Below are 27,133 nucleotides of genomic sequence, written 5' to 3'. Positions count from 1 at the left end.
TGCCGCGGTGTACTCCGAGCGTTTCCCCAAATGCTTGTGCTTTCAACTGAGGACTCAGTCGGGGCTTCGTCCTGATACGATGACGAAAAGTCGTTTCTTAGCTTACCGGTCGCGGCAACGTTTGCTCCGAAGCTTTCCTCAGCCGAGGGAAAATCATCATCAGTGTCGGAGTTCCTGTCTGCGCTCTCCAGATGGCGCTGTCGCGCTCCGTGTCCCGTTGTTGTCGAAATGCACGCGCAACACGGAAGGAAACGAGGATTTTTCTCACCTCAACCCAATCCTTACGATCCAGAGAACATCCCGATGGGGAAGTTCGCGTTCGCAACGATAATCTACAGTTTCATTGTGCTGACGCTGGGCGCCTTGGTGCTCTACAGTACTTTGCTTTGGCGCGAGTTCCTCTCGCATGGTTCAGAGGCAGTGGTGAATGTGAATCGTCCACCACGGCCTGTGTTCTCCTGGCCTCATCCCGAGCGGAAAGCGATTCATCCAGTTCAGGATAGATTACAGGTTTATCGGCAGCAGCTGATAGTGCAGCTGCGACGAGTTCAGCTCGATAAGAGAGCCGAAAATGAAGCGACCAAGGGGAACATATACCAGATCCCTCGAAGGTAAAATTTCATATCTCAGGTTCCTCCGAAACAGAGCTAGCGCATATCATCCTGACGTCAACGCGGGCCCAGACATTCGAGGACTCGTTGTTCCTTCAGAAAAGCACGGCTTTTACAGGAATAAGATTCAAGACTCGACTTCCTCCCACCAGGTTGAATCGCCGACGGCCGAAGTTTCTTCCCGGACCCAAAGGGATATGCGAAATGTCGGAAGTTGAGCTTTTCCGGAGAGGGGACGAACCGTTCCGGTCCCAAGGATCAGACCTCTACTTCCCTCAAGGCAGCCTGACGTCATATAACTCGTGCGCAATCGTCAGCAGTGCGGGCTCGATGTTGAAATCGAGACTCGGATCAGAAATCGGTACCTTAGCTTTTTGAGCCTCTCAGGGCTTGCTCGGAGCGTTTCCCGCCGAGGCTGGGTGATCCATGGCCTGCGATCTGACTCACGGAGGCCCCGATCGTTCTTACAGATTCGCACGATGCGGTTCTGCGCTTCAACAATGCTCCGGCCGGCGGTGTATACGCGCAAGACGTGGGATCGAAGACGACTCATCGCATATTGAACTCACAAGTTGTCTCGAAGCCCGAATTCGATTTTTTCGAATCCCCACTGTATAGGAACCTGACGCTTCTCGTGTGGGACGCCAGCAAATATCGGCAGGACTTGAGAGAAGTCAGTTTAGATTGCGTCGAATGATGAGCCCTGAAAACCATCCTCCGCGATTCGGTGCAGTCCGTGAACCTGAATATCGTTTGTTCCCTTGCAGTGGGTCGAGAAGCCTGAGCATGACCTTTTCACGTCTTATTTCTTCCGACGGCAAATCATTCCGGAGGAGAATTTCCTCATCATAAATCCCCGTTCTCTGTGGGAACTGTGGGATTTTCTTGATATAAACTCGAACCTCCCTGTGATCAAGAACCCGCCTTCGAGCGGACTCATCGGTATGCGATGAAATTAGCATCATGTTGACAGGAATCTTGCAGTACGTTTCCGCGGCTCAGTTTGAGAAGACAAAGCTTCAGACCACATAAAGCTCCTGATTCTCTTGCAGGCTTGGCATTCATGCTGCGCCAGTGTAATTACGTGGATTTCTACGAATACATTCCATCAATGCGTCTCACACGGCGGTGCCACTTCTATTCCGAACACGAAGACATGGGTTGCACCATGGGTGTTTGGCATCCTCTAGCTGCAGAGAAATTACTCGTGCTGAACATGACGACAAGTTCCAACGAGGACATATTCTCGATCGGCAAAGTTTCTTTCAGCAGAAAAGAATCATGTTCATGATTTCTCGATTCGAGGAATCGAAGATTTCTTGTAAATGCGTAAAATGTCTTCTTGCCAATCCGATGCCGAATTCCGCGGCTCGTGTTTCCGCAAACCGTTCGCGGAGAGCTCAATGTTGAATGGAGACATCATGGTTGGATGCAGAAGTGCGAGAATAAAAGTTGTTGAGCCGTCGGAGTCCGGCGGCCGGCTCAAAAAGCCCTCTGCCCACCTTCTCCGTTCACTCTTACCGTTTCATGTCTGTAATCCGTAACAGATTCGAAAAATAAAGCAATCCGATTTTACCTATAAACTAGAGTGCGTGTGTTCAATACTGCTCCAGTTTATTTCCCAGTATCTGTGCCTCCGGAGCTGTACCACCCCAACGGTCCTCAGTCTCCCCTAACGTCTGGGTCCTCAGAGTTCCCGTTACAGCATAACTGACGACGAGGAACAGAACGAATCCGGCTGGTCTGAATTCGCGAAGAATCCAACGTGGACAGACGTGACAAATGTTGTGCGAGTGAACTCGAAGTGAACTCAAACGTGTGGAGTGAATTCCCCCCAACCACAGGACGGAAAGTTCAACATGGCAAAATACTCGGAAGAAGAGATGCAGAAAATTCTGCAGATGGCCAAAGAATCCTGCTCTACAGCATCTCAGTCCAAGAACACTGCCTCATTCAACTCCAGGTGCTTCGAGTACAAGCTCGACTCCGTCAAGATCCCAGAATTCCATTTCGATGCAGATCTTGATCTGACGTTCGAAAACTGCTTTGAACGCTATCAAACAATCATCGGAGCCGAAAGCAGTCCATTCGGCGACAACGAGGACCGAGCACGATTCATCGTCTCCAAACTGGAAAAGATAGAGTACCGAAAATTCGCCAAACGAATCATTCAAAAGAAGGTCAGCAAACTATCCTACGAATCCCTGATCGACGAACTGACAACCTTCCTCGATCAGCCTACGTCTCTATTCCGAAGAAGACTCAAGTTGTTCGACCCGAACCAAGAGTTCACGAACCTCGATGACATGGCAGAGCAGATCGAGGCACAAACAGATGTCAGGGATATGGAAACCTGCAAAAGTCGATGAAATCGAGTGTTTCATAGCCATTCAAAGGCTGCACCGACCGGAGCACTCGCTCCAGCGTCTTCGAGCCTTAAACTCCCTGGAAACGCGTCTGGTACAGCCTTCGACGAGCTCATCAACGACCTGAAGATGTTCGAAAACATCAGGCGAGACGCAACGTACGTCGGGACAAGCCAGAAGAGGGCCGTCTACACGGTGCAGAGAAAATCGCAAGCGACAAACGTTAATAACTCCAAATACGTTTGCTATCGGTGCGGCGGCAATAACCACGAATGCGACACATGCAGATTCTAGGACGACATCTGCAGCAAATGCAAGAAGAAAGGCCACATAGCAAAAAATGCAGAGAAGGAAAGCCGTACAGCAACAGACAAAGAGTCAACCACGTAGGCGCAAAGGCGAATCTCAACCTGATTTGCACCACGGTGAAAATCAACGGAGTCCCAGTGAAAATGGCCGTGGACACAGGAGCGGGGGTATCACTATAAGACCGACACACCTACGAACAGCCGGGGAATCCAACCCTCGAAATGACCACTCAGAACCTAACACTAGCAAACGGTTCAAAGCTCACATCCGACGGGATTCTCCAATGCCAAATCGAGTTGGGAGGCACCTCATTCACCGGCAAGTGTTTCGTGACGGACAAATGTTCACTACTCGGACTCGACTGGTTGAAGAGGGATCCGCACGGAAAAATTTTGAACCCAAAATTCCTCTCCGACGCGATCACCCAAGTTAAGGAAACTCCCCGGGACAACACCGACGAAATCGCGCTTATGAAGAACATCAAGACGCGATACCCGAGAGTGATTGACGGAAAATTGGGAACGTGCCTGACATACGGAGCCAAAAATCCTACTGAAAGAGGACGCGAAGCCAGTATTCAAGAAGGCAAGACCGGTTGCGCAATCCTGCCAGACGTAACGAAGGAGATCGACTCGAGAAAGCTGGCGTCATCGAACGGACCGATAGCTCTCTTTTCGCGGCGCCAGTCGTCGTTGTCCGCAAAAGCAACGGCGACATCCGTCTATGCGCGGACTACTCCACCGGGCTCAACGCCGTCACCGAGGACGACAATTACCCGCTTCCCACAGCGGAAGACATGTTCAGCAATCTCACAACGGAGGAAAATTCTTCTCGAAGATCGACCTAAGCGGGGCCTACCCTCAGGTGCCAGTCGAGGCGGAAAGCCAAGCCATCTTGACAATAAACACGCCGAAAAATATCTTCAGAATGAAACGCCTTCCTTTCGGAATAAAAACAGCTTCGAGCATTTTCCAAAGACTGATGGATACGCTCGTGTCGGACCTACCCAGCACAGCAGCATACTTGGACGACATCATGATTTCAAGCGAAACATTGAAACCACATGTGTCCAAAGTCCTCCAGCTATTCGAGCGACTGAGTCAGTTTGGTCTAGGAAAAAGTCGAACAGGATAAATGTTCGCTCGCGCGCCGAGAGATCAACTATCTCGGGTTCATATTGTACGGGGACGGCCGGAACCCGGATCCGAGTCGCGTCCAACCGGTCATCGATATGAAAACCCCATCGAACATAGCTGAGCTGAGAGCATTCCTAGGAATGATCACCTTCTACAGCAATTTCCTGCCCAACATGGCGACACTGAGGGAACCGCCTACACAACAGCCTACTGAAGAAGGATAACCCCTTCGAGTAGGTTTCCAAATGCGAAGACTCTTTCAATGACGCCAAACGCTTACTCCAGTCAGATCTTTTACTGACACACTTCAATCCACAACTTCCAATAATCATCCCTGCGGACGCATCAAGCTACGGCCCTCGAAGCGTACTCCTTCATGAATTCCCGGACGTATCTCTGAGAGCCGTCCAACACGCGGCCAGGTCCCTCACGCAGACAGAGAAGAAATACGCCCAGATCGAGAAAGAAGCACTGGCGTTGATCTTCGCCGTACGAAAATTTCACAAATTCATCTACGGTGGAAAGTTCATCCTCAATATAGATCTTGAACCTTTAATCACGATCTTCAAACCAGGAAACGGCATCTCTTCCCTTTTCGCGAATCGCTCGCAGCGATGGGCTCTCATACTGTTGGACTACAATTTTGACATCCGACACAAGTCCACGAAAGACTTCGGAGAAGCGGACGCCCTGAGCCGAATAATCAATGATCAGCAAGAGAAACCAGGCCAGGATGACCTAGTAATCGCCTGCATCTAAGCAGAACTCCAGAACGAAATCGATACAAACCTCCACAGGCTACCGGTAACAGCCAAAATGGTTATCGAGGAGTCAGCCGAGGATCCGCTCCTGAAAGCAACCATGGAGTACGTATCCTCCGGCAAGTGGCCAAAAAAGGAAAAAGGAAATGATCTTTCCCCGCTGGCATCGCGGAAAGACAGTCTCAGCATTGTGAAGGACTGCCTGACTCTCGGAAACAGGGTGATGATCCCCAAATCACTGAAGAACCCAGTTTTGGAAACGCTACACGAAGGACAGCCCGGAATCTCCAAAATGAAAAATCTTGCCCGGGAATACGTCTCCTGGTCAAGCGTGGACCACGACATCGAGAATTTCGTGACACAATGCAACGAATGCCAGCTCGCGGGAAAACTACCAAAGAAGGCTCCCCTACAACCATGAGAAAGCGCTGGCAAACCGTGGAAACGAATCCACGCGGACTACGCGGGACCATAAACAACCTGCACTACCTGATCGTAGTCGATGCCTTCTCGAAATGGCCCGAGGTCCGATCAACCAAGAAGATCACCACCTCGGCGACCATCGAGCTGCTGGACGAAGTATTAGCAAGGCACGGGTATCCGGAAGGATTGGTGACCGACAACGGTACCCAATCTTCATCGTCAGCAACCAAGGATTTCTGCGCACACAAAGGGACAAAACAAATTTTCACAGTCCCCTACATGCCGATGACAAACGGACAAGCGGAAAGTTTCGTCGACATCTTCAAACGCTCCCGAAAAAAAATGACGGTGGAGGAGGGGTCGACAGCCCAAAATACACGCATCACGCATAAACTCCATCAATACTTAGAGGGACAAAAACTACTCGGGGACCACAAAGAAAGACTTCGACAAGCATCATGGGGCAATCACGAAGGACTTCAAGGCAAAGGACACGGTCTACGCCACGGAGCAAACCGGCAACAGATCCTGCTGGGTGCCGGGCATCGTCAGGAGCCGAACGGGAAACGTCAATTACGTCGTTGAAATCGACGGACACGTGGCAAGGAAACACGCAAATCAATTGAAATCTCGATTCCAAACAGCCCTGGAGACAATTGACTGAAAGGACCCCATGACAAATCTGGCGTTGGAGATCCCATTCTTCGCCGTCCGACCGAAGCGACCAGCGCGGCCCAAACTGATCCTCAGAGAAAGGAGCCCCTCCGGTCTCGGCCGAGGTCAGCGACCCACTCTGGGAAAACGGGAACCCGCGTCTCCGGTTACGTGTGTCGGAGAAACCCGACGCGCCCGGTAAGAGGGACAACGGAAGCGAAAGTGTCTCCCATGAATTTTTACGACCGATCTCCATCAGATGAAATCCGTCATTCCAAATGTGGACCCCGCTGAAACGTGTCGGAGGAGCGATGCATTCCCTGTGCTAGCTCATTTGCTCAGCCGTTTCCATGATGCTGAATGCTGACCCTCTGGATCCTCGGATACGTCTTATGGTGTCTCGGAACGGGCCCCACCCGTGACGAGCCCACAATTACTCCTGCCAGCCATGGTGTGGAGGGGTCTGAAGATCATTGGATGAAGACACCCACGAGTTTTCTCGCCCTTTCCGAAGAGGGCCGAACAAGTTCCTCATCATACGGGGGAAGTTTTGAGCCGTCAGAGTCCGGCGCACAGTGGGCCAAATGGCCAAATTAGGTGGAAAAAATTATTTCACACTTCGAATCCGACGCTGCTTGTCTAGTTCGATGTTCCGAAGCTCGAGATACACGAATTCGAAGCTCCGCTCAATACAAACCCCGCGTATCACGGAACCGGAGCTCGTGAAACGGAATCATGCGGATGGAATACTCGCTCTCCCCCCCTTGACAAACTTCTCATATTATCTAGCTCTCGTGTTCGATGCCTTGGGTCGGAGCTCGGAATTTCTCAAAAGGGAAGCCAGGAGCTGGTCTGGCGCCTTTTCGAGAAAGAGACAACAAGACACTACTGTCTGACTCTTTTTCTGTCACAACGATGAGATGCTTGCCCGGATTCATTGATGCTGAAGTATCAACGAAACAAACGAACGAGTTCATCGCGGCCTCGACGGCATTTCTTGTGCTTCTTGCGAAGCTTCGAAATAATACGACTGACTTCATGCCTCAAATCTCGTCGGTTGATCAAACGGCACTCTTCCACGCTGTCTACGCATTGCGAAAAAATCCATCGTACATATAAGTGAATCTAGACCGTTGTCATCCGGACACTGACGCCAAACATCGAAAAATTGAACCCGCGGCACAGAAATCTCGATTCCTGAAAACAGCAAGTTAGTCTCGAAGGTCTTACGATCCCCCTGTTTGGGGCATCTGAACTCGAGAAGCGCTACGAAGCGCGGTCTGTCAACAACTTTTCTGAGAATTTCTCAAATGGTCTTGAATGCGGACTTGAGAAGTGCTTCAACTCACGGCGTGTTCCTTTTTCCATTCCGATATCTTTATCGTCGATACTCTTTCGAAGCAACAAAACACAAATGAGAAAACTCGCGGACACAAGCTCCTCTGGAATCGTATGAATCATCGACTTTGGCTGTCTCTCCACTTCATTTTGATCGAAGCGGAGTCGGAAAGGATTGTTGCCCGCGTCTTCCCATGTTCCGACGAGATTCCGACGCTATGTGGGGCGTCAAATTTCGAGCTCGACTTTTGTCCGCCTAATTCGACCATTTGGCCCACTGTGCGGCGGCCTACTCACAAAACCCCCTCCCCACCTTCTACGTTTACTCTAAACTCTAACCCTTTCATGTCCGTAATCCGGAAGAGATTCGAGAAATAAAGCAATCCGATTTTATCCATAAAATAGAGTGCGTGAGTTCAATACTCCTCCAGTTTATTTCCAGTATCTGTGCCTCCGGAGCTGTACCACCCCAACGGTCCTCAGTCTCCCCTACCGTCTGGGACCTCAGAGTTCCCGTTACAACATAAGTAATTGCATTCTTGTTCCCTAATTGTAATTTTATCGTTCTTCTATTGAAATCAGTACAAACAATATACTTCCCTCGAAGTCCTGCAGGCCCCATCGGATGTAGGTCACAGTCTTTCCGAGGGGTCTGGGGGCAAGGCCAGCTCGTCTCCGGAGCTCTCCAGTTTCCCCGCCCCCTTAATGAACATTGGGCAATGAATCACTTTCGTTGATGTTCGTTAACAGATCAGAATCCTCAAGCGGAACGATTCAGGGAAACCCCATCAGGCTTCATTTTTCGCAGACACAATATTTCCGGAGTATTTCACTAGGTATGCAAGGCGTTCCGTAACGATTGATGCGACTCAGCTGATCCTCTCGCAAATCGTCAGTGAGGCTTTTTACTCTAACTTCGAATACGGCACTTCCAGGACTAGTCTTTAACGTGAACACTTCTTCGCCCCCTATAGAGAAAACTGACACTACACTCCGGAGAGCGAGTCGTGAACATTTTGGCTCCTCTCGGAGCAGAAAATTGATGAAATCGACAGTTCTATTTGCGAAACGCTGAATTTCCGGATCCGGGTATCCATTCGAGCTGAATGAGGTGCTCGAGTCCTCTTCGGCGCAGGCGCAATAGGAGTCGATAACGCCAGCCTCAGCGCAGGTTCTGTTCCGCGGCACGTTCTGCGAGAGAAGGTCAATACCGACTGATGACGGAGCCGGACGGTGGGATTTCGGCAAGAACGATCTGAGCGTTTCGAAGAGGTCGTAATGAGACGTCAGCATTCTGCTGTTGTCGCGGAGCATTGATTTTTGAGCGGCATCGGCAATTGCTATAGCCACGAACGGCAGGCGTTCTTCGAGATGCCCTTGACGGGTTTGTCGTATGGCATCGAATCGATGACCGTGGTCTGACAAGAAGATGAGCGCAGTCTCGCCGGAGACCACTTGAGCACGCACGGCTTCCAAGACCTCAACAATTGAATCGTCGGCAACGCCCACAAGTTCTTGGTATTCATGCGATATCTCGACCAGGAAACTAAATGCGAAATAAGGATTCTCTCGTTTTTTGCGGATAAATTCTTTCAAATAGTCAAGTTGAAGTTCATGCTTCGGAGTGGCGCCATAGCACAAATTGGAGCTGCTGCGGAGGACTTTGGATTCTTGGATCGCCAACCAGAAGGGTCTCAAGTAATGATCTGTCGGCGATTCCTTGAAACCTTTCGCGAGAAAGTTGAACGTGGCGTATGCCGGAAAGTCCTCTCCATAGAATGTCTCATATCCAGCATCGGAGAAATTCCTCCAGATAAGAGGCCAAGAGTCGAAAAATTGATCTTTCTCATGCTCGCTACTCGCTGGGTGTGTTCTTTTTTCCCCGGTCAGGATAGTGATGAGATTCGGAAACGTATTATCGCCGACTTTGTGATGAGACCCCAAGACGATGGCCGACAAATTATTCACTAGATAGAGATACGTCCGTGGCAATAGACGAACCGCGGCTAGGCTGGAGATAGAATCGACTCCGAACATGAACACGTTCTTGGAGGCGGCGCTCGGCCCGTCTGAGTCGCCGCGGGACCGAGGAACGAATTCGGGTTGAACGAGATGAATGTGAGAGTACACCGGCAGGCCGAGGAAGTTTTCGCAAGACACTCGAATCGCTTGCAGACCTCTTCGTTTGCGCAGGGGATGCAGCCCAACTTCAACGCGACGGGCATTCTCGAATTTGATTGCGTCGTCCCCCTCTCGGGTGGCATCCTCAACAATGCAACTGTATACTCTCGCCGACTCGGCGATTTCTAGTTCATTTTCTTCGAGGCTAACCCGCGATAAATGTATCTCGCGGTCCTGGAAACTCCCATTCGATGAGTTAGATATCAGCCCCACAACCACAAGCAGCTCGGGAGGGAAATCTCGTCAAGTTACCTGGCCCTCGTGCGGCTTTCGGAAGTACCTATGCTTAAGAGTCGCAGTATGGGAACCGGTTTTATAGGAGTCCGCATTAATCGAGTCGGGAGTCTGAGATAGAGCCCGCGAGTTATGAAAAATAGGTAATCAACGAGCTCAATGCTTCGAATATAGAATGGGCATTGGATTCTTCAATGAACCCCCGCCGCAGATCTGTGGACAATCCACTCACTTTACATCGCAGTTCCCTCGGGGGAAGTTTGAAATAGGGCATTATTTCCTCGTTGAATGCCGAATATAAAGGGATTCGGCAGGAGGGTTCTTCCGAAGCGTTCCGTGTCCACTCCAGTAGGGGATGTCTCGAGAGAACTTCCAGAATCGTTGCCTGATCTGTGAGTGAGTAGAGACCGACGATGCTTATTATTATCTCAACTCTTCGCTGGCTGGTATAATGCCATAGGTCAGGTCTAACCGAACCTTCCTCTGCGGCCAGTTGGAAATTACCTTGGCTCAGTGTCTGGTCATCTTTGTAGAGGAAAAGGGTGGTCGCTGCAGAGAATATGAGCAGCACTGTGCATGTCTGACGCGTTGGAACGCGCCCGCGTGTTGGCGAGTACCGAAATATTCGTTTGTACCTCTGTAAGGTTGGGAAACTTTCACCTCCCATGTTTTTATTGCACCGCCTGAGTATTCGAAGTAAGAGGAATCATTCAAAATGAGCCGGCTCGTCACCTGCTCAGTCTGTTCTGATTGTCCGTGATTGATGATAGAGTTCTTCGCCCGGGTCTACGATCTCGACGGATGGGTATACAATGTAGAGTCGGCAGGTAAATGATATTTTCAGACGATTTCCCTTATGACGGATCTGGCTGCCCTTTCCCAACTCTCCGGAAGAGCTCCTGTCAGCAGCGCACCCGCTCACTCCTAGAGATCTATGCGCTCAGAGTAACGCTGCGCTGGTGGTGCAAATCACCACTTCAGACGTCCCGACGAGATTGTCACGCTCGCTGCCTCCTGGGGGCATTGCGTCGGTATTCTTCTCGCGGCAGCCCTCGCAAGAACTCACAAACAGCGCAGCCCGATAAGACGATTTTGAGACATGTTCGGTTTATTGTTAGCATGCGAAATCGGAGACTCACGTGAAGTGAAGAGCTCCCCCATTCTGAATTGATCGATTGATGGCTATTCCATGGTCCCAACTCCCAACGTATGCTTTCTTAGATTCTGCTGAATGCCGGTCGAAAGGCGCTCGTGCTCTCGAGACGAGTAGGCGTGACTCAACCTCGAAAATCTGGCGATTCTCCTCTTTCCGAGAGCTCACCAAGCCAATCCGTTGCTTGGGTAGATCGAACTCCACGCTGCAGATGCAGGAGTACGGAAGGCGAATCATACTCATTCGATCGCATCAGACAGTACCCAATTCGGGGAATAAATCTGCTACACAAGATCAAGTTGTGCGTAATGCCGACCGAAATTGTGGCCTAATTTTGCTCGAGAGCTGGACTCTCGACTAAAGTCTGTCACAGACGGACTGAGTCACAGACACATAGAGCAAAAGTTTGAGCTTTGAATTATGGAAGGTGCAAGGATACCATCATCAATGTAAATTGTCTGATCAGCTCAGATACTCCGGAAACGTAGAGGCAAGCCTCCATCCGGCAGCTGGACGCTCTATCCTATCTCCGCGCCGGGATTCAGAGTCGAAGGAATAGTTCGTGGAAATCCATCTTTCCCCAATGGAACGGAGCTCATATGCCAAGGCTGTCTCCACGGTGAGAAGCTCCGACTCCCGCCTTTCAACGACGTTCTCTTGTAGTTCCTACAGACATATGGGCAGCGAATCGCTCACGTCGAAGCGTCCCGTGCCGAACAAGTCCACGGAGATCGACGGCGGAAACCGCTAACACTCTCCTCCACGAGGAACTGCGACTGGGTAGCTGCCGATCGTCTCGGCGGATGAAAAGAAGGAAGTGCATTCGCGGGATGGGGATTTTTCGCGGTCACGATCAGGGCTGTCCAGGAGCTAGAAGATCTGGAAGTCAGACTGATGAAGCATCAACTGCAGCCACTACGTCTGATACTTTTCAATGATTCAGGCTTTCTTTCCTGTATCCTTCCTCAGAGGAACCCATCCTCGTTCGAATGCTGTTGAGGAGGAGATGGCTCCTGAAAATTCGCTCGAATCTCAGCGTTTATCAATCCAAGAGAATTGGAAACTTGTAGTTCGTGTCCCATATGATTCGAGCTTGAGATGTTTCGATCCATCGTGCCGAGAATTCGGGATATCGATTGCATCACGGAGCTCTCAAGCCGCCCCGGTGCGCAGTGCCGCTAACTGTAATTCTGGTGGCGAGGTGGGGCGGACACATCACCCACAATCCGTGGTTGCTCGCGATCAGATTTCTAAAGCGAGATGATTCCGGACGCTCCGCGTAAGCTCTCGCCCCTCCAGCGCGCACTCAGAGCTGGATTGAAAACCGACGCTTTGTGTAATTTTACGGGTCAGTTTCCTAGGTAGGAACGATGATTGCGGCCCCGAAGACTCGAGAATCGGTTCCAAAAGGCGAATCAAACAGACACAAGACGTACGCTGACTTCGGTCCGCGCGCGAGTGGTAGACGTATTTATTGTTTCTATCAATAGGCTCGTGTATCTCATAGCAACGGTCCCGCTCTTGCCTGAAGACCCCCAGAGGAAACACAAGCTTCCAGAAACCGAAGCCCTTCGGGAGCACCGACGGTTGTGGGGGATAAAGCTGACCGAAGTCGATCCGGGTATCTTCTATACTGATTGTGAGGTATTCAGCTCAGATAATTGGAGACGGGCCAATTATGAAAACCGGCTCCTGGTGACTCGTTTCGCCATGCACGGTTTCCACCATAAGATCTGCGCTCGCAAAGGTTTCCACTCCCCATCAGAGAGCTGCGATTGCATGCTATGCGGGGTAGTGTGCGACGCTTGTCATCCAATGGGTTGCGAGCATCCTGTTCCCTTGAGGGAACTTAGCTAATATGTAAATCAAGAACTGATCTTCAGTTGATAATCTCTTCGGCGCCATCTCGATCTCCATTTACGGATTCTACAAGAACCAGTGATACCTTATGGAGCGACGCTGCCGTCCTGGAGAACAATGAGGGGTCTCGTACTTCCGAGAGGATGGCTCATTAGACAAGAAATACCGCGAATCAGGGATACCGCGAAAACTAATTCGTAGCTCTACCACTGCAGGTATTCATTCGATCCTCACAAGAGGGCAACCATGCCCGACTTCCGGCTCCGTATGTGCTGCGAGACCTATAATACCCTACGCCCCTTCAGAACTCATAGCCAATAATCATGCTGATGCCCTCTGAGAGGATCGACCAGCAATACCGGATTCCTCAGCTTCGGGTATACTGGAGACTCACCATGGAAATTGTGTTCCGAACTTTTGCGCCCAGGTTCAAGGAACTCCTTCCAGAGCATCATGGAGCGAAGCGAGCATCGATTGTAGCCTTCGACGGTGGATCGAAAGAAGCGTCACGGGCAATCCCTGGAATCTACAGCTGCGAACTATGGTAGAATTTAGACTAAGCGGTGGAGCGGAGCTATCACAGCGGACTATGTGTTCTCTCAGACGAGAGGGCATCCCGGGAGATCCTCCCCCGATGGTCTATCAATTCGCTTATGCTAATTCAAACATTACCATCCTGTTTCGCAAATCAGTAATCTACACAGCCAATCCCGCCTGGGAGTCGTGGTCAAATAATGGATTCCTAGTCCCTAGTCAGAGCCAAACTTCCATGCGCTTAACTGAATCGGATTATGCCGATTGAACCAATTTTGCCGATGCCGAGCGATCGAGTGCTGAAGGTCGCGAAAATATCCAGGACTCACTTCGTGAAATCCGATTCCAATGGTGCGCTCGAAAAATCGAGCTCGACCGAAAAATTCGACTCCACCCTGAAACTCACCGTAGCATGGAGTGCATGAGTTAATCAGTTCCCGGTACACTCCCTGATCATCCCTAGACCGCCTTCCTGATCACTGATCACTGATCACCATTTGAGCCGACGGTTCAATGTTGCCACTTCAGAGAGCAAAGCTGGCCGTGGGAGTCTAGTGCTATGTTGGTACGATTGGATCCGTGTATGGTTGTAATTTTGAGAAAGTCGTCTCAATTCCGAATGAGACAAAAAAGAGCTACTGTCGCATTGATACCCGGAAGATCTTCCAAAACGATTTTGCCTGACGAACGTCCCTAAACAAGGCAGGGGACCCTCTGAGGAAAGAGATACGAATTGGGATGATCGTTCAAGGAACTATTTTAAAGTGAGACAACCCACAATCGACCCTCCCATCAGAGCCTCGAATTTCAGCCGATTCTCCCAATACTTCTCAAGCGAGGATTCCCGGAAGCTTCTCGGTGTAATCCTCAACGCTATAATATTTATTCATTTAAGTGAATTATAGAACAATTCAAACAATCGATTAACGGAAGCGTGCCCGCAGATTCCAATCACCGATTCAGAGCTTTACAGCGTTCTGGGTAGCTTAGAGAATTCTAGAATCGGAGTGCAGAGGTCTAGCTGGACCGCCGTTTCCCAACATTCGCTCGCTTCGGATGGAGTGCCGGATTCCTGGAGAACCTCGCCTAAGTAAAACCATGTTGTTGCCGACATCGGTTCGATGAGAGCAGCGCTCTGTAGGGTCGCTTTTGCCAGCTGATGGCTGCCTAGATGATGATAAACTAGTCCTAAATGTTGAAGAGCGATAACGTTGTTTGGTTGAACTGCCAGAGTGCTTTCAAAACAGTTCTTAGCTTCGATGTACTCATTGCGGGCATCGTGTAGGAGCCCGCGGACCAATAACACATACGGAGAGAGAGGAAGAACATTAGAAGCCTCGGCAATCGATTGCTCGGCTTCTGGGAAGTGTTCAATCTTAATGTAGAGTTCGGCAGTGAGAAGCCAAATGTGCATTTGCAGCTGCAGCATCGTATTTTCGTCGACGTGAACACGTCGCGCACACGGGGAGATTTTCCCGAGCGTTTCACTAAAAGACATGTCGAGTTCCGCCGTCACGCTCCCCTCGCGTTCGGCCCAGTGGCTTCCCAGCACCGAGCACCGACCTGAATGGGCATTCGTGACGGGAACAGGGCCCAATTGAGAGCTCGTTCCGATCGCCGGAGGCGTGAGACCGCTAGCATGCGTAGCCTGCTTGACTCTTAAATACCCTTCGTACAGCATCTTCCACTGCTTGAGCATTCCGCCCGCGGTGTGAAGCGCCTTGTGGGGTCCCTCGAGATATTCCTCCAAGAGGAGCTTGAGATAGAGTAAGTTAAGGTTGTCCGGATATTCATTCAGCGACATTTCCACTAGCTGCAGGGCCTCCTCGTGTTTTTTCTGCGCACTCAGGAGCACAATAAGCAACTGGATCCCGGGGAAGAAGTCGGGCGCCAAGCTCAGTACCCTTTTGGCGCAGACCATGGCCGCGTCGATTTGATGCACGTTAGCGTAGTGCAATCCCAACAAGTATTCGGCTTGAGGATAATCTGGATCGATCTGCCTCGCTCTGATGAAAGCTTTGAAAGCTTGAACCCTGTGTTCATTTTTCGCTTTGCTGCATTTCGTTTGATCAGCCAGGATTTCATGACAGAGCCCTTTGAGCGTTAGACACACACCCAGTACGTCGCTGCCGGGAAGGACTCGCTCGCGAGCGATGGCGGTTTCTATAAGATGCAACGCGTCCGTTGCTTTGTTCAGATTGAACAACGTGACTTTCGCTGCAAGCAGGAGGTCGAACCCGCTGTTGGGTCGGAGTTTGGCAGATTCTAGCAGCATGCGGACGCCTCTATAGTGAGAACCAGCCGCAATCAGACTTAGACCGAACTGGTTCCATATGTGATATTCTTCACAGGAAAATTTTGCAACTTTTTCGAAGTTTTCGCACAGTAGACCAAACTGAGCATTACGAGCTAACGCGATCGAGAGCAAATCTAGTACAGATGTGACGTTCTTAATGGATTGTGCTCGATCTTGCGCCACATCCGGTGACCTGGAAAAACAGGAGCAAGATGAGCGCGATAAATTAACCAGTCATTCCGGGTGTCCTTCGTTTCTCCGAAATATCATGCAGGGAAGGGAGCGAGGAGGGCGGCTTCCTCGCCGGCAGAGTCCATCTAGGGGAGAACACAAGGGGTTGGAGTCGGAACAGACGTACCGGTCAAGGACGACGTTGCGCACGGCTATGGCGTCGGAGATGGACAGTAAGAGCAGAATTTCTTCGATGTGCTCCCCGGGGACGTAAAGCGATCCCCCGCAATAGTACTGCGGCTTCCAGTACTTGCTCGTTCGTTTCTGCTCCTGCTGGGGCTGAATCTGCTGCCATTCGTGTTCGCAAACACCGCGCAATAGGACCTCGGCCAATTGTCTAGCAAGCGTCATCCGGAGGGACTGTGTAGATGTTGTCTCCTGAGCTGACAGGACGCTCCGATATTGATCCACCGCCTCCCGAATCTGTCCTGACTTCATCATGAGGATAGGCGCTCGTTGGAGCGCCGTCTCGAGAAGGATTCCGATTCGGAACTCGGTAGTCACGGCCCCTCCGAAGGCAGGCAGTCCACCGGGTGTCACTTGGACCACCGCACCTTGTATACCCTGACTCTTTTCAACCACCTGCGATGGATTTACCGATTTAGTTCTAATCCGAGTTGAAAGATGTATCAGATGCGAATGGAGATTGTTGACGTCAGGCGTGGAATAATGTGAATTGACTACCTAGGTGATTGACGTTTCAAAATCGACGAACCAGCTCCATAGACGGACCTACCTGAAGATATTTGAGTCCCATCTCACCAGCTTGTATGTAGTACTTTACGATCCCCTCTCTGTCAACGCTCGTCGTTTTAGCCTGCTGTTCGAGACAAAGACCCTTGACGGCGAATGACTCCGCCAAAATTTTCAGCATTCGGGCTCCAACAGGCCTCTCTTCAAGCCGCTCGATGCCACCCTGGAAGCTCGGTGATTTAATATTGATTGCCGGAGAGCGGAAACCCCCGAACGAGGATTCACTCCCCGCTCGAAGCTGGGATCGAGACCAGGGGCAGACGATTCGCTATCTGAGCGCTCTGCGCGGACCGAAGGCCTGCGTAGTCTTACTTGATCAAGATGGTCCAGCGCTTGTTCGTATTGGCCTTGCGCGTAGCAGCATTTCGCGAGGAGGAAGCGGGCGTCCGTAGCAACGTTCGACTTCGCAGCGTCCGATCTGGTGCAATCAGTCAGATATCTGGGAAAATGAGAGAGTCGGCGGATTATTTTTCATCACAGCTCCGCCCGGCCCAAACTCGATCTGCTGCCCCCGAGAACTCCCAGAGACTGAGGAATCTGGACAGGGGAACACGTGGGAACACTGGATAGAGGAAGTTGCCTCTCATTAATCCCTCCGGTGGATGTATTATTATAGAAGCCTTTGCCCGAGGAGTTCTTCGTCTCGGTGGCCTCATGAAGGAAAAGCAATATTAACGCATTCTCAGAGCTCTCTTATTCATCGTCATACCGTTTAGCATCGGTGAGCGAGGTCCGCGCTTTGTGGATATTCTGCTCCACGGGTGGATGATCTTCAAGATAGATCTCGAGTTTCGCTTCGCCTGTGAGACATGAATGTCAGGTTGAACTATTTCTTTGTCTGGGGACGTGTACTGCGGAAACTCAAGAATCCGACTATGGGTCAGATGCTTCACGAGGTATGCGCAAATTCAGCCTTACCGATGAGAAGGTTCGCTAGATGACTCGAATGCTGACCAGAGCGCTGACGGAGTTGCTCGGCCATTTCAAGCAGTTTCCTCCAATTCGATTCATCGCGACACTTGTAGATCTCGGAGTCGAGACCTGGAATGTTTGGTTCATATTCATGTAACGTGCTCTCTCGACGCGTGATTCCATGATCCATGAGACCATGTTCAATCCTCCGCTATCCGCCATCCTGAAATTCCTAGTCGGCAGTCTCGACGAGTCTAGGCTTTGTACGGAGTCTTGACCGCAAGATCAGGAGCGGTCTCAATTAATTCCAAAGATGGGCCCCACGGGCCAGGGTGCCCTGGGGAACTCGACGAACTCGAGACGATGAGGGAGCTTCCTTGAGGAATTTCCTCATTGTACGTTCTTTGAGGTGCTATCGCGTGAGCTAGTGAGCGGAAGTTCCCAAGATCCCCTCACGTCGAAGCAACGAGAACTCTTTCCCCTTCAGGACGACTCATCTCTCCGTGCCGAGCGGTTCGGTTGAATTTCCGGACCGTGAACACCTCCAGAGCGATCAGAGTGCCTACTCTTTCTGCATATCCGCGAACGAACCTTTCGACTTGTTGGCGATGCGAGATGTCATAGCGCGAAGCTACTAACTAGCGGTTTCACAGAGAGAAAAAGAATCCGAGGACGTTCCCCACTTCACCGCATAATTTTGACGTCAATCATGAAGAACCACGCGAAACCCCCCGCTCCGGAGCATGAAGACCAGTGTGTGTACTGGACCCACACGTCGATTTTCCTTCAAATTGACAAAGTGTTCGAGACGGCCCTCTGCAGCAGTAGCCGAGACCGCCAAAACAAGCAGACGAATCCCGCTACCTCTCATCGACAAGCCTTTCTTCCCTGGGTTCTGCTACGCTGCAATGACGGCAGACAACCGCATGCAAGCCCCTCGTGAAGTGCTTATAGTCTGCATCGAAATACGGCGACATTGGCGATCATCTGCAGTACCTTCGAGCCGGAGCCCGCGTCAGGCCACCGGAGCTGATTTCGCCGGTTCAGATGTTCAATGAACGACCCTCTCCGCAAAGCCCTCTCAGGACTTCTCCGGTACTAGTGTGCATCAGACGTGTGGTCGTTCGTATTGCTGTGTGTGTGTGTGAGTGCGCTCCTGTATATATCTCTATCTCGTGTGCCAACAGCAAGCATGAGCATTTGTTGTTGACCCCGTAAAGATCCACTCACCTTCGTCGCCCGCCGGCAAGCCGCTAGTGCTCCCCGACTTGATCGCTTTGCTCCCATCCGAGAGTGTTCTTCTCCGTGTGGAATCGAATTCCGATCGTGCGGCTCTTCCTGGTACCGACCGAGATCAGACTTTCCGGGTCGAATAGACGATGCTTTCACGTATTGCGGCCGTGAGGCTGCCGCAAACAGTACGTTCCATCACGTGGAAAGGTACCGATAGGAAAGTGACCACGGAAGAGATAAGCAAGTTATTGGCCGCATCGAAGTTCATGAACAAAATGACAGCTGTTGTACCGGTAAGTTCTCCGAAGGAGCCGTACTGACAGTGCTGAGTCGTTCGAAATCCGGAGATGTCGCTATAGTACTCGAGTTTCTTCGCGGGTGATGCCGGATTCTAGATTGACAGTATTCCTATCGATTAGCTGAGGTTGTTCTGATCGAATCAGTTCTTCCAAAAAAAGTCGGCGACTACGACGGGTCTTCCGGGACTGACCCACTCCCGGTTTCGTCGACACTTCGATGGCACTGATGGACTACATTTCCAGACTTATACGAGCCTCTGATCGCTGCATCTGAACACAGGCCCCCCTGATAGTCCATGGAAGTCGAACATTTTTTTTCTCAAACAGTCGATTGGTTGCCGATCGCGAGGAGTGGGTGACGGAGACTTGGTCCCCCGCGCGTGTGAGCCCGTCGACACCGAGCCTGATCGATGCTACTCATGAAGTCGATCTGCCTCATAGAGCTTATTGTTATCGGAAATCCGACGCGTCTTCCAGAATCACACCCAGAGTTTATTCGATTCCCATTAGTCCCCGCGGACTGTTGTGGGACGAGCTTTGAGTACTCGATGCTCGGGACCACTCGAAGCTCAGGGATGGCGCCGAGCGATCATGAGACCCGAAAAATTACTTTGAACTCTTTGGAACGACGGGAGTGACGTTTCCAAAGACCGTGTTTGTGACATGGCTCAAATTAACGATGAGTGTTTTACAGGGACCTGAGAGGATAAGAGTGATTTCGCTCGACGTCGAAGCCGAGAAGAAGTTACAATATCCTAGAACAGTATATGAAGCTTTCCAGTATGCAGCTGCGCAAAACAAAAGTGAGTTTCGGGGATCGCGGTTTTCAGGAATTGAGTGATGAACGGAATTGGGCTGGGGTTTCTCTTGGAGCGGAATCTATTCAGAGCGGAACCCCTCCTTCCGCCTTTTCAGCCCTCAGATAATATTGCATGCGTCGACTGAGGCGTGAGCCTGAGTGAAGCCTCGGAGGGTGGTTGAACAATAAGGGGATAACCCGTCCCAAGAAGGGGGGGAACTTCGCATCCGGGTTGGGCATGAAAGGCGATCGAAATCTCGGGGTGAAAAGCCCGCGGTGTCGGAATCTAACGAGCACTGCTTCGATTGCTTTTCAATCTCTCAGCACTAACGAATCTTATATTCCCGGTGCGTATCAGTTGGAGCCTGTCCCACCGGTAAGAGACGACGTTCGAAGAGGTTCGAAGAAGTCCCCTGTATCCGTTGTCCTGAGTCTTGAGATCTTTGATCGCCCTTGTCTGGGTACAAACCTGGTGTCTCTGTCTTTCTTTCGATCGATTTGTTCGAGGGGATCCTTACTGTAAGCTTAGCCTTCCGTTTAGACCGCCTCCCTCTTTCTGCTGCGTAGCTTCTGCAAGCTCGGGGCGGGGGTCAGGTTGCACGCGTCTTAGCCGGTGTTCGATCTTTCGCTACGGCGCCGGAGACGGGGCTGGGTCCCACCTAATTGAGTGTTAGTGCGAATCGCCTAGTTGCTCGGCATTTAACCCCAGTTGACTGATGGGATCTCTTTTCAGCGAGCGACAGGTTGTGCGGATGGATCGACCCGGCCACTGAAGAAGTGAAATATCTATCATATGACCAGTTTTTCCACGAATCCAAGCAGCTCAGTTTCGCCCTGTTGGAGCTCGGTCTGAAGCCGAAAGATTTCGCGGCGGTGAGCCTAATGAACTCCAAAGAATTCCTGGAGGTCATGTACGGCACCACGTCTATTAGCGGTGTCCTGCAACCGCTATATCCCAATCTAGACGCAGAAGCTGTGAAATATGTCCTTAAGCAAGGTTCGTGTATACTATAGCCCCGCCTCATTCGACAATTTATTTCCGTTCCCGCTCTTTGAGCTATCCGTCGAGCATGGAGGATCTCGCTCATGCTCATCAGGTACTCAACGATTCTGTTTTCCAGGTGAACCAAAAATTTATATTTGTGATAATGAATCGAAGGCGCGTCTTGTCATCGATAACGCCGCCAGTCTCCCTTTCGTGAAGACCGTGGTAGTCGGAAAAGGAGTTCCGAGTCGAGACCTGATGAACGATGCCAGGGCAGCCGGTATTCAGATCATGGGTATCAACGCTTTCCTGCAACTCGGCAAGGATAAAAGCCACGAGCTCATTGTAAGTTTCTTGGGGTAATTCGCACGATCTACTATCGAGAAATAGCTCGATGGACCCTGGAACTTTCGTCATCTTGTCGAAACGGGACAAGGCGATCTCTGGCTAAGGCATTATGGACGTTCTGCGAGAAAATCGCCTATCGTGATTCGTGATACGCGACGCAACCAAATTTTTACGGAGAGCCCTTCCTCATCAACCCCCTAGAGAGCAGTCCAATCATGAGAGAATCGCTCCCAAGAATATTTACGTCGAGGTACAAAGGTTCAGGTGATCCTCGATTTCGAGATGGACGCCAGAACCTTCCGTTTCGCGAAGATGTCGAACCAGCTTATCCGTTTAGAATGCGTCAAGGACACTTGCCGCGAGGGGTCTCCAGCGAGCTAGCCAAGCTTGAGAAAGATTATTTTGGAATAGTTTCGTGTTAGACGGCTCCCTTTGACTCACTCCGCAAGGCTCCAAGCAGAGCCATCGAGCGAGGAAAGTTATCAATGGAGTCCTCTTTCACGGATGTTTCAATGCTTATTGAGTCTCCCTGTCGTAACAGCATCGGATGGATCGGCGACCTTGCCACTAATGTGGGACCCGGTCATATCGGCAACAACGACGCGATAGACTCGCTTAGTCTCTAAGCCGCGCTCGCGGTAACTAGTTTCTCGCTCGAATCTTACGGAAGCCGATGACGCGGGATCGGTAGCCTCTCTTAGTGTCTCCATTCTCGTGGGCATCGAGGGTGAAAATTCGGGATGCGCTCAGGCTTCAGCCACAGAACTTTTGGGGAGTTTTTATCGACCCTCGACCGTAGGGTGCGATGATTCTCCCGATCGAGTGGAGTCTTTTAACTCGAACATCTGCCCGAGTCGACAGATGAGGATGGCTCGTGTTAGGTCATCATGTAGAAGAGCGTAGGAGCGGCGATCTCGACGGAGGTGGGAGCTTGTCGGAGAGATTACAATGTAAGCGTCGGAAACAAATGCTTCTTGGGTGGCCGAATAGGAGACGTCGTTCGTGATCTTTGACGCAGTAGAGAGCGTCTCGGAGCCATCCCACGAATTTCGGGTTTGGCGTGGGGGGGGAGGGGGCATGAGCGGAGGACGATGACGCGCCTTCTCGCGGCCTATGCTTCAGTATGGGGACCAGACATTTTCGACGAAGGCCATTGCACCCTTGCCCCTCTGAACACCCCACTGAATACGTGCCCCTCGATTGACCCAGGGCTTGATGCTTAGCGAACGTATGACTTGAGCACTCTATTCTATCATGACAAGTCAGAGTTTTATATACGAGAGGACACTCATTTTCTCGCAGCTCCCCAAACAAGAGGATATGTACACATTGATTTACACGTCGGGAACGACCGGAAAGCCGAAGGGAGCTATCATCACCCACGAAAATATTTTGTGGGCCTTCCACATCGTATCGAATACTGTCGGCCCCCTGCGACCCAAACCGGGAGAACTGACATTCTGTTACATGCCGACAGGACATATATATGAAATTCTGTTTGAGGTGAGTGATCCCCAATACCCGAATTTCTCCTTGAAGTTAGCTGCATTCCCTCATTTTATCTCAGGTTCATGACTAGTCCGATCCGTGCTGACCAGTTCTTCTCTTCCTGATGTAGCTGCTTGTGATTGCTGAAGGGGGAACAGTGGTGTATTGGAGAGGCGACATCAAAAAGATGGTTGATGACATGAAGATTGTTAAACCTCACTACATTCCAATGGTGCCGCGGATAATGAACAAGATCTTCGACGGCGTCAATGAAAAACTCGCACAAAGCAAAATCAAAAGAGCCATTTTCAACTACGCGTACAACAAGAAGAAGAAGCTCCTGCAGAGGTTCGTGTAGATTTCATATCAGAGTTGTAACAGGGCAGTTTCCGCGTGTCTTTTGCCGAAAGAGCCACTCCTTTTTGTTCGGCATTGTAGAGCCGTTCGGATCCCATCTCTCGAAGCCCGCTAGCGAGCTCCTAGCTTCCAAAACGATAGAACAGCGCTGCGTTGAATCTAGAGATCCACGTGGAGTGCGACCTTTGCGCTCGCTGTCCATGACCGGTCAGAGTCCACACCTGGTTCATTCATCAATTCACCGAATCGTCTCCTAAAAGACCGAGCTCATTCTGGATAGGATACGGAGAGTCAGCCAGGGGCGTATGAAGGAACTTCCTTTGGAGGGGGGGAGAATGTTTTTTGGGGGCAGAGTGATGATGAGCCCCATAGGGCTCCATGTACAGCCCCCCCCCTATACACGCTGGGTCAGCCCATTGCAGTGGGTGCGCTCCACTCCCCCATCCTCGCGACGGATTGTCGACAGATCTCGACTCTTCCAGTCTTCAGTCCTAAGGGGAACTGCGGTACGGACCGGCAATTTGAAAATATAGAGAGATCCTAGAAAACGATTCGGAATGCTTTAGATGAGGGGGGGATGATCGGCAGATCACGACACTAATCAATACTCACCCTAATCGTGGAGGGTCGCTCGAAGTCGGTCTGCCAGCAAGATGTCATCCAACCGTAGGAAAGATCCGTAAATCGTGCCAGTACATTGCGAAGCTTTCGGGAAGCCGTTAGCCTGGTATTCCTCCCAGAATAAAGCAAGGAGGCGGCATTCTGTGCCGTGGGGAAAACGAACCAGATTTTCATGCGAGGGAGTTATGTGACATTGGCTTTTCTCTTTTCAGGGGCATCATGCGCAATGATACGATATATGACAAATTAGTTTTTAAGAAAATTCAAGATTTACTCGGGGGACGTGTGAAGTCCATGATCACATCATCAGCTCCGCTTAGTCACGAGGTGATGGAGTTTTTCAAGGTCAGTCCACGCCAAGCCATTCGACTGCTTCATGCCGAATACATTTCGATGAATGTCCGTATAGGTATTATCCCAGATTGTAGAACGCCAGACAGAATGCAGAAGGAGCACCCTTCGAGGCATCCGCAGAGGGGTTCTCTCACGCTTCCCTGGAGCCCTCTCCGAACATCGTTCTCCCGTCTCTGATCTGAGAGGTGCTAATCGGAAGAAGCTTATATGTTTGCGAATTCCAGGTGGCATTCGGCTGTCATGTTTCGGAAGTGTACGGCAGTACTGAAACGTTGATAGTCGGCGGTACGTCCCCATTCGATCATACAGGGGGCCACCTCGGGGGCCCTTTTCCGTCTGTTGAGATAAAACTCATTGATGTACCGGAATTGGGGTATTATGCCAAGGACGATGTCGGGGAGATCTGTGTACGGTGAGTCGATGCCCGAATCTTATATTATTTGAGTTTACTACATTGATTCCCAGGCGTCCCCATTGGCTTGCTTCCATGTCGATACTGTTTGAGGTTCATGCGTTTAGAGAAATTTTCGGCCAAATTTCAGCTCACCGATGATGTTCAGAGGCTACTACAAAAATGAAGAAGCCACCAAGAATACTCTGATAGATGGTTGGGTCGTAACCGGGGACGTGGGTCGTTGGACTGAGGTAAATTCGCCGGACAGTTTTCAAACCATATCCATCACGGATGTTTCAAGCATCCCTCGAGTGAGATTCAGTGGAGCTTGCTCACATTCCCAGTGATCCGAATCATTTTCGATAATAATGTTTCTCAACCGTTCAGAGAGGAACGTTGCTTATCATCGATCGGAAGAAAGACATCTTCAAGCTTTCACAAGGCGAATACATCGCCCCCGAGAAAGTGGAATCAGTTTACGGTCGAATGGACCAAATCGCCAATATTTTCATCGACGGACGTGGAGATCAGGTACGGTATTCACCACCTTCGATGGAATCAGTGATCAGATTCGATCACTTGCTTTCATTGACCTTTCTCTCGCAGAGGTTCTGCGTAGCTGTCATTGTACCGGAGGAAGCGCTTTTCCGGGACTGGCTCAAAGTCAATGGATTCGAGGAGGAGGCCGGTCTCCCGTTGAACGAAATCTGCGGAAACATCAAAATTCGGAAAACCTTCCTCCAAGATATGAGGAACTTCGGAACCGCGCATGATCTCGGGAGTCTACAACAGGTGAGGGTCCGAATAGGGATCAATGAGTCTAATCATTGCTTTGATCGCGATTCTGTGAATGAGGGATCGGATCCGTATAGCTTGGACCTCCTGGGCTCGTATGAAACAGAAATTTTTTCCACAGATTCGCAACCTCAGTTTGGAAACGACGCCATTCACTGTCGACTGTGGACTTCTGACATCCACGTTGAAAGTCAAGCGTAATGTCGCAAGAGAATTGTTCGCCGCTCGAATTGACGAGCTTTACCGTGAGGGGTCACTAGTGGACAAGGATATTTAGGAGAAGATGACGATTCCTGCTCTTGATGCTCTCATCATGGAGTGTTCGAAGAGAGGTTCCTCGTCAGGACGACGAAATCTATGGTCAGGGAGAGGTTGCGCCATATGAACCAAGCAAAATCAAGAACTTCCAAGCCGTCACAGGGGAGGGCTGCTGAACGAATGGCAGAATTCCGCGAAGTCGCTCGAGGAATTACATTACACAATCATACTCGCAAAAGCACAAGCCGGCTTATCGTCACTCTAGGCGTACAGCGATTCTCGAAGAAACATGAGCGGGCCGCGGCGCCTTTCACGTTGCGATAGAGTCCTGCATATCCAATCGATGCTCAAGCACTTAACACAATTTTACCCCGGCTGCGAGTTGGTCTCTCGTATCCGAGCGGAACCAAGTCCCTGTTCACGAGGGGAACTCCTATGAAGCGCCCGCTGCGAGGATAGTTGTGATAAAAGTATATTTTTTTAAGTCGGAGATGTCCCTGGAGACAATTTTTTGGCATCCCTCAGAAAAGTCGAGATATTCTGAGAGATTGCGGAATGGAATTCCTCAGAAATCTCCAGGGTGTAACTCGCGAAAAAGCGCCAAGGAAAGATTGGTCCCTCGACGAGCGTTGGACCTAAGGAAGTTCAGTGTCTTTTGAGGAGAAGAGAGACGCGTTTCACTTTCTAGATATGGAGGATTGGTGCATGTTCGCATATTCTCAGGAAGAGAGAGGTCGCTTCCGATTTCATCAGATTCCATTCGCTTATCTATCATCTCATCCTCTATCGACCCCTCTAACCTAGGTGTCCAGAACCAAGGGTTCTGACGGGTGACGGAGAGACAGTCTCTTAAGCAATGTTCGAAGGTCACCAACTGGGGATCAACGAGAGGTTCGCTGCACCGTGTCGTTTGTAAATAGTCCCATGCCTGGAGAAGAAGACATGCGAATAAAAAGGAGTTCGCATTATGTTTGATGAGAAGTTTGAAAAAAGTGATTGAATTCCGTCGGTACTCTGCGAGATCCGCTCCCTGAGAGAAGTCGGGAGCTGGAGCTCCGGAGTCGCTGAGAGACCCAGGATGTCTGTAGGATATTTTCCCTCTGTACAGCCCCTGCGGACCTACCGTCGACTCCTCCGCAGATAGAGTCGCGGGAACGAAAAAAGGGTGGGAAAGGGCTTTATCGGCACCTCTGGATCTTTTATTCCAAGCCGTTCTGTGATAGTCTTTACAAGGAAAATGTGACCGCTCAATGCGACCTGGAGATTAGCCGGAAGAGTTCCTCAACGAATACGAGAAGGCGCGCGAGCTATATTTATAACATGCGAGGCCATTGATCAATCCCCCTTCAAATTGGTGCAACACTTCATTGACGAGAGCTCAACGGTCACCGATTTTCTTTGAGCAAGCGCGCTGTGCTCGAACAAGCCCGCCGCCTCCCGCACTCCGATA

The 27,133-nt window shown here is 50.6% G+C and overlaps 4 protein-coding genes and 1 pseudogene across 4 annotated transcripts; 3 read left to right on the top strand and 2 right to left on the bottom strand.

The window, feature by feature from the left end:
• Nucleotides 1-303: 303 nt before the first annotated feature.
• On the top strand, nucleotides 304-1,979 carry SiaT (beta-galactoside-a-2,6-sialyltransferase). The gene is made up of 5 exons (XM_003741940.3): nucleotides 304-611; nucleotides 764-972; nucleotides 1,082-1,284; nucleotides 1,379-1,553; nucleotides 1,664-1,979. Exons 1-5 carry the CDS (start codon nucleotides 304-306, stop codon nucleotides 1,900-1,902), a joined length of 1,134 nt encoding a protein of 377 aa, XP_003741988.2. The 3' UTR covers nucleotides 1,903-1,979.
• A 491-nt stretch (nucleotides 1,980-2,470) lies between these two features.
• LOC114828141 (uncharacterized protein K02A2.6-like) lies at nucleotides 2,471-6,191 on the top strand (annotated as a pseudogene).
• Nucleotides 6,192-8,393: 2,202 nt separating this feature from the next.
• On the bottom strand, nucleotides 8,394-11,174 carry LOC100906988 (uncharacterized). Its single transcript, XM_029111069.1, has 4 exons — nucleotides 11,153-11,174; nucleotides 10,491-10,562; nucleotides 10,246-10,403; nucleotides 8,394-9,953 (listed from the first exon to the last, which is right to left on the bottom strand). The coding sequence occupies exons 1-4, from the start codon at nucleotides 11,172-11,174 to the stop codon at nucleotides 8,394-8,396; spliced, it is 1,812 nt and encodes a 603-aa protein (XP_028966902.1).
• Nucleotides 11,175-14,527: 3,353 nt separating this feature from the next.
• Ttc7 (tetratricopeptide repeat domain 7) lies at nucleotides 14,528-18,545 on the bottom strand. The gene is made up of 7 exons (XM_003741938.1): nucleotides 18,344-18,545; nucleotides 17,759-17,881; nucleotides 17,550-17,640; nucleotides 17,153-17,279; nucleotides 16,824-17,003; nucleotides 16,215-16,669; nucleotides 14,528-16,049 (listed from the first exon to the last, which is right to left on the bottom strand). Exons 1-7 carry the CDS (start codon nucleotides 18,372-18,374, stop codon nucleotides 14,528-14,530), a joined length of 2,529 nt encoding a protein of 842 aa, XP_003741986.1. The 5' UTR covers nucleotides 18,375-18,545.
• A 586-nt stretch (nucleotides 18,546-19,131) lies between these two features.
• On the top strand, nucleotides 19,132-26,640 carry LOC100906696 (long-chain-fatty-acid--CoA ligase 1). Its single transcript, XM_003741937.2, has 12 exons — nucleotides 19,132-19,278; nucleotides 19,979-20,087; nucleotides 20,817-21,080; nucleotides 21,205-21,413; nucleotides 22,719-22,919; nucleotides 23,035-23,252; nucleotides 24,095-24,227; nucleotides 24,461-24,648; nucleotides 24,779-24,881; nucleotides 25,018-25,161; nucleotides 25,237-25,422; nucleotides 25,547-26,640. Exons 1-12 carry the CDS (start codon nucleotides 19,132-19,134, stop codon nucleotides 25,700-25,702), a joined length of 2,058 nt encoding a protein of 685 aa, XP_003741985.2. The 3' UTR covers nucleotides 25,703-26,640.
• Nucleotides 26,641-27,133: the final 493 nt, after the last annotated feature.

Source organism: Galendromus occidentalis, unplaced genomic scaffold, assembly GCF_000255335.2.
Source record: "Galendromus occidentalis unplaced genomic scaffold, Mocc_1.1 scf7180000077231, whole genome shotgun sequence".
Taxonomy (NCBI): domain Eukaryota; kingdom Metazoa; phylum Arthropoda; class Arachnida; order Mesostigmata; family Phytoseiidae; genus Galendromus; species Galendromus occidentalis.
Note: the sequence above shows the minus strand (reverse complement) of the source record. Positions and strands in the feature narration are given on the sequence as shown.